Source organism: Vitis vinifera, chromosome 5 (genome assembly GCF_030704535.1).
Source record: "Vitis vinifera cultivar Pinot Noir 40024 chromosome 5, ASM3070453v1".
Classification (NCBI taxonomy): domain Eukaryota; kingdom Viridiplantae; phylum Streptophyta; class Magnoliopsida; order Vitales; family Vitaceae; genus Vitis; species Vitis vinifera.
In genome coordinates this window covers 1,507,010-1,517,096 of record NC_081809.1, presented here as the reverse complement: position 1 = coordinate 1,517,096, position 10,087 = coordinate 1,507,010, and the positions used below count along the sequence as shown (strand labels likewise).

Here is a 10,087-nt window from a genome sequence, read left to right as displayed (position 1 = left end):
GGGATTATTTAATTTGCTTGATTACATGATGAGACCCAACCACAGAGCTATAATAATAAAAATACTAATTACAAATAAATTATTCTTATTATTTAATATTTTCTGAAGAATAAAAAAGTGCCTGAGATATTAAATGAAATTACCAAAGCACCCTTGAACTTCTAGATATTGTTAGGCGACCTCAATTCTCTCATTTCCCAAGCACTCTCCGGCAGCAATGGATGCACTTGTACGGACGCCACATATTACGACAAATCTCACTCCAAAGCTCATTAGACTGGTGGGCAATGGAGGGATTACATGGAACCAAACCCCTTTTTTGACATTCTCAAAAGGGTACTCTTCAATTTCTGCAAATAGGCTAAGAAAATCAGTGGTTGCTGAGGCAAAGAAGAGGAAGAAAGACAGCGTCGATGCCCACAACTTCGTCCCCAAACCAGATGAAGCCACCGGCGTTTTCCCTGAAGCTGTGCTGCTCAAAGAGGTCACACCCACTTCATCTTTTCCTTTTTCTTTTTCTTTTTTTCCCAATTTTTGTTCTTCTTCACTGCATGGGTGTGGTTCGCAGTTTGCGGAAGTATTTTCTTTTCGTTTCTTTTCTTTTTTTCAATTTGTCTTGTACCTGCTCGACTGTATTTTATTCCCGGGAGTCCTGTTATCTGCTACTGTTTTTCATGATTTTGTAGTCTAATTAAAGATGGTGACGGAAATTCCCTTTGTTTTTATTTTTTTAATATGAAAATTTTCATTGAATTTGAGCTTTTGTTTGGAAAATTTGGGAATTTAGGACTGTCCGGTGGTGGAAATGAGAAATATTTTCTATTTCAGAAACCAGTAGCAACGAATCGTGTTTGATTCCCAGTTTTTTTGAACAGTTTTGGAGAACATCTCCAGAAAGAAGGGTCAATTTTAGATAACCTAAAAAATGTTGCATTATACGTTAATGATTGAAAACAACCAAAAAAAGAAAAGAAAAATGATTTCATTGTTGTTACTTTTCAAAATGAACCTCTTTCTGAAAAAATCTTCATTTCTGCTGCTGAATAGGCCCTGTGTGGTTAGAGTTGGGCTTATCATTCTCTTGGTTTGTTAATTGAGGGTTTTGTTGAATTTGAGATGGTGGGTTTATTTCAAATTTCAGAAGAAAGCTCAGGAAGATGGTAGTTTTCTCCCAGAGTTTGCAGATGCTGAAGAAGGTAAGCTATTATGGTTTGGAGTTCTTTTGGGAGAAAAATCCTTTGATTATACGGAGGTTGCATTAATTGAATTGGTTGGTGATTTGCAGAAGAACTTTATGAATTTCTGAATCTTCAGCTGGAAAGTGATTTGAATGTGGAACGAAGTAAGCTTGTTTCGTCGTCTTCCTTGTAGTCCTTGGATCTTACTTACATAGAAAGTTTGCTTGAAATCATTTGGGTTCACTTTCAAGTTATGGCACAAAGCATTGTGACTCACTTCCGTTTGCCTTTTCATGGTCCATTTGGATGCTGGCAAGACACAAGGAAAATGGAGAGAATTTAGAATCTCACATTTGTGTTACAGCAACCAGATGGCACAAAGCATTGTGACTCACTTCCTTCTGCCTTTTCGTGGTCCATCTCGATGCTGGCAAGACACAAGGAAAATGGAGAGAATTTAGAATCCTACATTTGTGTTACAGCAACCAGATGGATCACGAAAAACCGAATTGTTGGGGGACTTGTAGATTATGTGGAAAATAGTTTCTGAATTGTCATTTTGATTTGTTGTTGCATTGATGGTACAGTGCGCCACTATGAAGTGGTTTATTTAATACATGAGAAGCATGATGAGGAGGTTGAGAATGTCAATTCCAAAGTGCAAGGTACCTGTGTCTTCCCTCTATCAGTTTTGTCTACATTTGTCTGTTTGAATATATTCATTTTTGCATGACCGTTGTTCTTATTCTTTCCTTCCATTTTTATTCGTGGAGCGTTATTGGTATCAAGAAGAAAAGGTCCAAATATTCTCAGATTCTGATATATAGATGCTTGTAAAACTATTTCCAGGGCACCCAGTGTAATTTTTGCTTTGTAAACAGACCATAGATTTGTTGATGCTTGTCCCAGTTCCAGCTTCTGATTCACTCATGCCTTATTTATACCTGCTATTTGTATCCTTCTTTCTGGTGGCCCAGGAATATTATGATCGGTTTCTTCCAGAATACCATTTATTGAGAAATTGAGGAAACTAAACTTCTTAAGTTTCTAATATTCATGTGGCATGTTGTTGCAGATTTTATAAGGGAGAAAAAGGGTAAGCTTTGGCGACTGAACGATTGGGGTCTTCGAAGACTAGCGTACAAGATACAGAAAGCAAAGAATGCCCACTACATCTTGATGAACTTCGAGCTGGAAGCCCAATGGATTAATGATTTCAAGACCATGCTAGACCAAGACGAAAGAGTCATCCGGCACCTTGTAATAAAGAGAGACGAGGCAATCACAGAGGACTGCCCCCCTCCTCCTGAGTTCCACACTCTTCGAGCAGGTACCGATGATTATGATGACGAGGAGGATGATGTAGACTATGATGATGAAGATGATTGGGATGGTGAGGGTGAGGTGGACTCAAACAGCTACAGTGATGATGTCGTAGATGTTATTGTTCCTGTCAACAGTGATGATAGAGAAGATAAGAATGTTGGAAGGAGAAACTTGAGAGCTGAGAAAGTAGGTAGGTAGTTACTTTCTGTTGTCATTTAATTTGTGTTTTGTTTTGAGAGAGATCCAGAACAGAGTCATGAATTTTGTTTTTGGGTACAGTTTTGTTTTGTATGACACTTTTAAGTACTGAAAGGAAGGTATATTTTGAATATGCATGGTGTGCTTTTAGCCTTCTACAAAATCAGGTGAAGGTTTAGAGTTTATCCTGAAACTGCATCAACTGGATATTCTGATTCTTAATTGAAAAGTTCGTCTGGTAGATGACAGTAATAATATGCCATAAAGGCACAAATTCTTTCATCTTCAAACTGAATTCATGTTCACTGAAATTTTTTGACCATTTGAAGCATTTTGTTATTGAATTTGGATTCAAGTAGACTCTATTCAACCTCAATGCTAGTTGATGAGCATACATAGGATATTCCTGGTATTACATCTAAGATCAAACTTGATCACAAGATCCATTCTGGCAAAGAGAAAAATGAAAAAAGAAAAGATGATGACTCCTGATCGGGACTTCCGGAACTTTTCTTTAGAGAGATTTGTTGATTCTAGCTTTATATATGTGCCTTTACACTTCTGGTGAAATCTGATTCATCCTCTGGCTTAAATAAGGAGCATTGACTACCCAATAACCAATTGGCTTTCAAGTATATACTGAAATTTCTCTTTTCTGCAAAATTTCCAAGCAGAAGAAACCCTGGCTCCTGATCTCCGAACTCAAATCAAAATAACCTCAAAAAAGTTGGGAAGCAATGCCGATTTGTGGTTCTCCTTACCATTATCAGCCTATCAGGAAAGAGGGAAAGTGATGGATGTCACTCTCTGAGAAATCTTGCGCGGCATTCTGATATCCTAACCACATGATGTGGAAATCTGAATATTTGCATCATGACAAATAATGATGAGCAAATGATGCTTCAAGTTCCTTAATGACGAGCAAGAAAATATTATAAATAAAAGAGAAGGAATTTATATACTAAAGTACACTATACAAATCGTGCCAAAAGGCAATGCCATAAAAGAGAACCAAAAAACACTAGTCCCTCTCATCTAGAGTCACCCAATCTACAACTTCTACCTACAAACTAACCCACGACCTAAGACCAGCTAAAGAGAATAGGATCAGCACAGAGCGCGTGGAGGAAAACACAATCCATTAATCCTCTTTGCTTTCACAAAGAACACACCTATTTGCCAGAAACCACCCTCTTTAAAGTTCCTCAGAATTGCCAAGTTGCCAACAAGGGAAAGAGAAATTGGTTCTTTGCACAGATTGCTCGCTCAACCTATTAAAAAAATAATACATTAATATCTAAACACGGGACATGAAAGTTAATGAAAATAAAAATATTTGTATGATGCACACAGACCGGTGAACCCATGGATGAAACTGAGTGAAGCTGTCCCCCTGCCTCCTTTGTGATTATAAGCACCACGAACTTGGGTTGCATTATGGAGCTCTGCCCAACAAGACAATCTCAAAAGGATTCTGGATATTACTGATGACAACCTCTCTTGCATTCTGCTGATGGTTTGGCCTACAACTCATTTGTCTGACTGTAACAGATCTTTGATGCAAACCTTCAGAATCTTGTCTCAAATCCACTACCCAATACAGCATCTAGAAATTGAACAGCTCCTGAATGACCCATGTTGCTAAATAAATGCCGCACTAGAACATTCCATGTGGCAACATTGGGTGAGATCCCTTCACTTAACATCCTCCTAAGATAAACAATGGCCTCTTCCACACCTATATGTGTACAGATCCCACTTATAAGACTAGTGTAAGCAATTATATCTGGGTGCCATTTCCCTGCACTCAATCTGTCCATAAGTTGAATAGCAATGTTAACCTTACCTTGCTTACAGTATGCATCAATTACTATATTAACTGTGATGGCATCGGGCTTCGTACCTCTAACCACCATTTTCCCTAAAAGCTCCAAAGCCTCCCCAAGCATACCAGCACAACAATAACCATATATAATAGTATTATACGTCACTAAATTCAGCTCAATCCCCCTATGTTCCATATCCTTAACAAGTCCAAAGGCTTCTCCAAACCTTCTGTCTTTCAAGAGACTGTCCAATAGCTCATTGTAGGTCGTGGTATTAGGAAAACAGCCAGAGTTTCCCATTTGATCAAACACCTTTATTGCCCAATCTACTCTTCCACTTCCACATAAACCTTTGATAAATGTATTGAATGTAACTGTATTTGGAGGACAATTTTCCACTTGCATATTCTCTATAAGACAATAAGCTTGGTTAAACATAGAATTCCTGCAAAGAACATCCACCATGCAGGTATAAGCCACAACATTAGGATGGCAACCATGAGTTATCATCCAGTTCCATACCTCAGATGCACCATCCAAGTCTCCAGCTTTTGCATAGCCATCAATAAGAGCACTATATGTCCTCACATTTGGACAGCATCCATTTATCTCCATTTGATTGAAAACAGATACAGCATCACCCAAGCTCCTCTTAGAGCATAAACCATGCATTAGTGCATTATATGCAACAACATTGGGCACAACTCCTTCCCTTATCATCCGGTCCCAAAAGTCAAGAGCTTCATGTGATCCCCCTTTCAAGAAAAAACCCTTTATCAAGGAAGTAAATGTGTGAAGATTGGGACTACATCCTCTCGCAAACATTTTGGCTAAAACAGCAAGAGACAGCTCAACATTCCCTGCATCGGAGAGGGCATTGATGATAGTTGTGTATGAAATAACATTAGGGTCAATCCCTTTGTTCATCATTTCATCTAATAACTGAAATGCCTCCTCAAATGTGTATTCCTTGCACACCCCATTTATCAAAGCATTATAAACAGGTACAGATGGAGTGAAACTCATGGCAAGCTCCCTGGCTTCCTTCACCTTACCGAGCTTACACAAAGAAGATATCAATGTTGTATAGCTCACCTCATCAGGATCACATCCCTTGCTCGACATTTCCACAAGTAATTTGTGGGCCCCATCCACCCGATTATTCTTACACAATGCTTTCAAAAGAATGTTGTATGTAAACACATTGGGCTCCATACCATCTTTCTTCATATTACTATATATAGGGTTGATCATCTGAAACCTATTCTCGTCAAGCAATGCATCCAAGATGTGATTGTAAATCTTAACAGTGGGTTTAACACGGAAATCTTGCATCCTATAAAACGTTTTCAACGCTTGCTCAGAAGAACCCGCTCGCCTATACGAACCTATCACACTAATAAATAGATCCTCAGAGCAACTAATACCCTCTAACTTCATTTGCTGCAAAAGGTACTGAACACAATCCATCTCACGTTCACTAGCGAGCTTCTCAATCATCATTTGGTAGGTCAGAGGCGTGTGTTTGAAAGATTTCGAATTTGCAATAGACTTGAAATACTCTAATGCAAGAGTGATATCATGCTCATGTTTCAACCTCTTTAGAACATCGGCCTCTTTCAGAACGGACGATTTTTCTTCATTTTCGGCTTTGAGATTCGGAACTGGATTCGTGCTGAGCACAAAAGGGATTGAAGGTTTGCGAACTTTTAAAAGTAAGGAACATCCCTCCTTCAAATGCATGATGCAAGCACGAACAAAAATGTAAAACAAAACCCCTAATTCTCTGTTTGGTTGCTGAGAGAATAATTGAAATAAATAAATAAATGAATGGTTAAATCCTATGATTTGTATCTCTCCCAGAAAAACACCTCAACTAAGTAAAATAGTTGTATTATGCAGAACCTAGTGATGGTTTCATTACTCTGTGATCTCCAATATCACAAACGCAAAGTTTTCTTTCAAGCTCTTTCCTTTTCTCCGCAAACAAACAAAGGATACAGGAGAAGAGGTTTTTTAGCAAAGAGAGTGTACCTAGTTGAATCAGATCAGAAGCCTTCGATCATAGTATTGTTCTAGGGTTTTGCTTCCGACTCTGGAACAGACCCCTCGACGGTCCCATTTAGATTTCTATTTGTTTTGGTGAAAATTTGAGGGAGAAAAAAAAAATTGAAATCAATAAAAACTAAAATTATTTGTATATGTTTTTTTAAATATAATTTATTTATTTTAACTCTTTTATATAAATATTAAATAAATTTAAAATATATATAATTTTAATTAATATTAATTATATTTAAATTTTTTTTATTTATATAATAAAATTAAAAATGAGAAATTATTTTAATTCTTTTCTTTTTTAGTATTTTTTTAATATTTTCAAAATTAGACCAGTCATTGAATCGAAAAAGTTACCAATTCACAGTTCATTGGGATCGACGGTTGAACCGGTGAATTGTAGGAAGAGTGTAAATATATTTTTATTTTATTTTATTTCATTCTATTAGTCTTATATTTTTTGGGAAGAGTCCAATAAATTATTTTTATTTTATTTTATTTTATTATATTAGTGTTATATTTTTGGGAAGAGTCTATTGAGATTGTCCTAGTAGAGTCTCATTCCTTTTATAAGTAGAATCCTCTTCCACTTTGAGTCTTGTTCCGATTACAAGTAGATTTATATTGGGACTGTGTTAGTAGCCTATAAAAACAAGTCACCCCTCACTCTCTATATATGAATACTAATTTTTCAGATAATTTTTAAAAAGAGTTTTCAAAGAGTTTTTTTTCATACATCCTTCTGGATGAATTTATTCAAAACCCGAGTTGTACACATCTCGCTTACAGAGTGCACCATATGCGAAATTTTTTCAGAGAATTTTTAAAAAGAGTTTTGAGAGAGTTTTTTTTCATACATCCTTCTAGAAGAATTTATTCAAAATCTGAGTTGTACACATCTCGCTTACAAAGTGCAACCAAGGCGAGATTTTGTTGTTGAATCTTGGAGGTAGACCATTGGTACCCTAGTGCACCGAGTCCATTTTTGAGGAGGGTGGATCTATTTCGATGACAGTTGTAGGGACCCTTGGGAAACACGTGGCACGCAGCTCATGGTGACGCGTGGCACGTGTTATCAGCCGGACCATCATCATCCGGATTCCCCTAAAGATATGCATGGTGCGGCTATCCTATCCGGAACCCCTCAAGGAAAGACAAACGACGTTTCAGCTTCTCCTATCCAAGGAAGAGCAAACGACGCTGGCAGAGCGTAGACACCCGGATAGTCTCCACAACACATCCGGATAATCAGCATGATCCATCCGGATATAAATTGTCGGGATGGTCAATTAAAGTAAAGCGAGTCTTACACGCAATCACAACAAGCAGCCATGGCCCACATCCCATCACCTGCAGAATGAGAAGACAAGAGGAAGTGACAGCAAGTCACTTCCCACGATCATTCTACATAATCGCTTCCCACGATCTCTGACAGCCGCATCACCTACCATGGTCTCTGACAACCGTTCGTAGGATGATAGTGCTCCTACTGACACCTATTATCATCATCACAACATAAAATATCTTCTCACCATTAATGAAAGGAGCAGTACCCCTGAAGCTGTATATATATGACTTCACACGAAGAAGAAAAGGCTGATCTCCCCTGGTAATCTCTGGATATCTAGTAAAAGGCCAACTGATTTATTTATCTCTCTCTCTCTCTGACCATGGCTAACATAACCATCGGAGGGTGCGTCCGGACACCCTGTCCGGATGCCTTTTGCAGGTGCAACCGCTGAATCAAGAACCCCTTGTGTGTTGAGAATCACGTGTCCATCCATCTAGCAGCAACGTGGACTACAGGATACGCGAGGTGACAACATTGGCGCCGTCTGTGGGAAGATTTTACTTTTTATTTTGATTTAGTCACTAGCAAAGATGGTCACACCTTCCCAAAGTCGATCATCTGGTAGAGAGGAAGAAGATAATCACGAATGGCGTCAAGCCATCGAAAAAAGACAGTTGGCGAGCGAAAAACAGCTAAGAGCTCTCCTCCAGGAGACGGAGAGGTTAAGGGAAGAAAACGCTGTGTTACGCATTCAAGCCTCAACATCAGGACCTCCTCGTCGTCAGCGCTCAAAAGGCCAGGTGGCAAACTCAAGGCCAGAGCCAGAATCAATATATCCTGGGTCAACAGGAGCTGTCCCAGGAACATACAACGCAAGGCCCCATGAGCCACGCACACCCATGCCTCGAGCTCCCCGTGAGGAAAGCTCAGATTCCACTCATTTTTCAGCAAAAAGACAACGTGATAGAAAATCACAGTTGTCAAGTTCTATGCGCGCAAGACTAGGCCCACAAGAGCCTGGGAGATCAAGGCCACCAGTAGCCACAACCCGGGCGCCACGCCCCGATCCTATGATTGCTCCCATGGTGCAGAACGTACCTCCGCATCGTGACCCCATGGTCACCCCAGCGATGCGGAACGTTCACTCACACCTAGCGGAACGACCAGCTGGGAGAAACCTCCCAAACGAGCCACCCATTGGCTCCATCAGCAAAAGGCTGGATGACATGCTCTCCACGCCCTTTTGCTCTCATATCACCCATTACGAGCCCCCAAGAGGATTCCTCGTACCAAAGTTTTCCACATACGATGGGACCAACGATCCCTTCGATCACATCATGCACTATCGACAGCTTATGACGCTCGATATTAGCAACGATGCATTATTATGCAAAGTATTCCCTGCCAGCCTTCAAGGGCAGGCCATCTCATGGTTTCATCGCCTACCTCCTAACTCTGTTGACAATTTCAGGGACCTCTCTGAAGCATTCGTGGGACAGTACTTATGCTCTGCTCGACACAAGCAGAATATCAGCACCCTCCAGAACATAAAAATGAGAGACAACGAATCCTTGAGGGAATTTGTGAAACGATTTGGCCAAGTCGTACTCCAAATAGAGGTTTGCAGCATGGACGCTGTCCTACAGATCTTCAAAAGAAGCATCTGTCCAGGCACCCCATTTTTCGAATCGCTGGCAAAAAAACCTCCTACAACGATGGACGATTTGTTCAGACGCGCTAACAAATATTCAATGCTCGAAGATGACGTACGTGCAGCCACTCAACAAGTTTTGGTTGCCAGACGGGCTTTTAGAGATAACGCGGACAGACATGCCAAACCTCCGGACCGGCCAAAACCAGTTGACCGGAGGCAGGACGGGCCGAGTCGTCCGGATAGGCCGCCCATCACACCCCTATCCATATCATACGAAAAACTTCTCCCAATGATCCAAGGGTTGTCCGACTTCAGGTGGCCTACACCCCTCGAAACGGACCCATCTATAAGAGACCGCAGCAAGAAATGCGCCTTCCACAAAGACCATGGTCATACAACAGAGACATGTCGGTCCCTCCAGTATCTAGTTGAAAGGCTCATCAAAGCAGGACATTTAAAACAGTACCTCCGCTCAGATACTGGAGGAAGGGACGCACCACAGCATCATAACTCTGGGGCCCCGAGGGCCCCAGTCGCCCCCAAGGCTGTCATAAAC

General features: G+C 40.2%; 2 protein-coding genes and 1 long non-coding RNA gene across 3 annotated transcripts; 1 reads left to right on the top strand and 2 right to left on the bottom strand.

Annotated features, from left to right (window-relative positions):
- Positions 1 to 124: 124 nt before the first annotated feature.
- LOC100243195 (protein REGULATOR OF FATTY ACID COMPOSITION 3, chloroplastic) lies at positions 125 to 2,835 on the top strand. Its single transcript, XM_002273688.4, has 5 exons — positions 125 to 484; positions 1,142 to 1,196; positions 1,286 to 1,342; positions 1,766 to 1,843; positions 2,254 to 2,835. The coding sequence occupies exons 1-5, from the start codon at positions 218 to 220 to the stop codon at positions 2,700 to 2,702; spliced, it is 906 nt and encodes a 301-aa protein (XP_002273724.1). The 5' UTR covers positions 125 to 217; the 3' UTR covers positions 2,703 to 2,835.
- Positions 2,836 to 3,046: 211 nt separating this feature from the next.
- On the bottom strand, positions 3,047 to 6,675 carry LOC109122659 (uncharacterized). Its single transcript, XR_002030103.2, has 2 exons — positions 6,563 to 6,675; positions 3,047 to 3,560 (listed from the first exon to the last, which is right to left on the bottom strand). It is a non-coding gene; the product is annotated as an uncharacterized LOC109122659 (long non-coding RNA).
- LOC100248321 (pentatricopeptide repeat-containing protein At3g48810) lies at positions 3,614 to 6,569 on the bottom strand. Its single transcript, XM_002273658.4, has 2 exons — positions 4,058 to 6,569; positions 3,614 to 3,973 (listed from the first exon to the last, which is right to left on the bottom strand). The coding sequence occupies exon 1, from the start codon at positions 6,269 to 6,271 to the stop codon at positions 4,271 to 4,273; it is 2,001 nt and encodes a 666-aa protein (XP_002273694.1). The 5' UTR covers positions 6,272 to 6,569; the 3' UTR covers positions 3,614 to 3,973; positions 4,058 to 4,270.
- Positions 6,676 to 10,087: the final 3,412 nt, after the last annotated feature.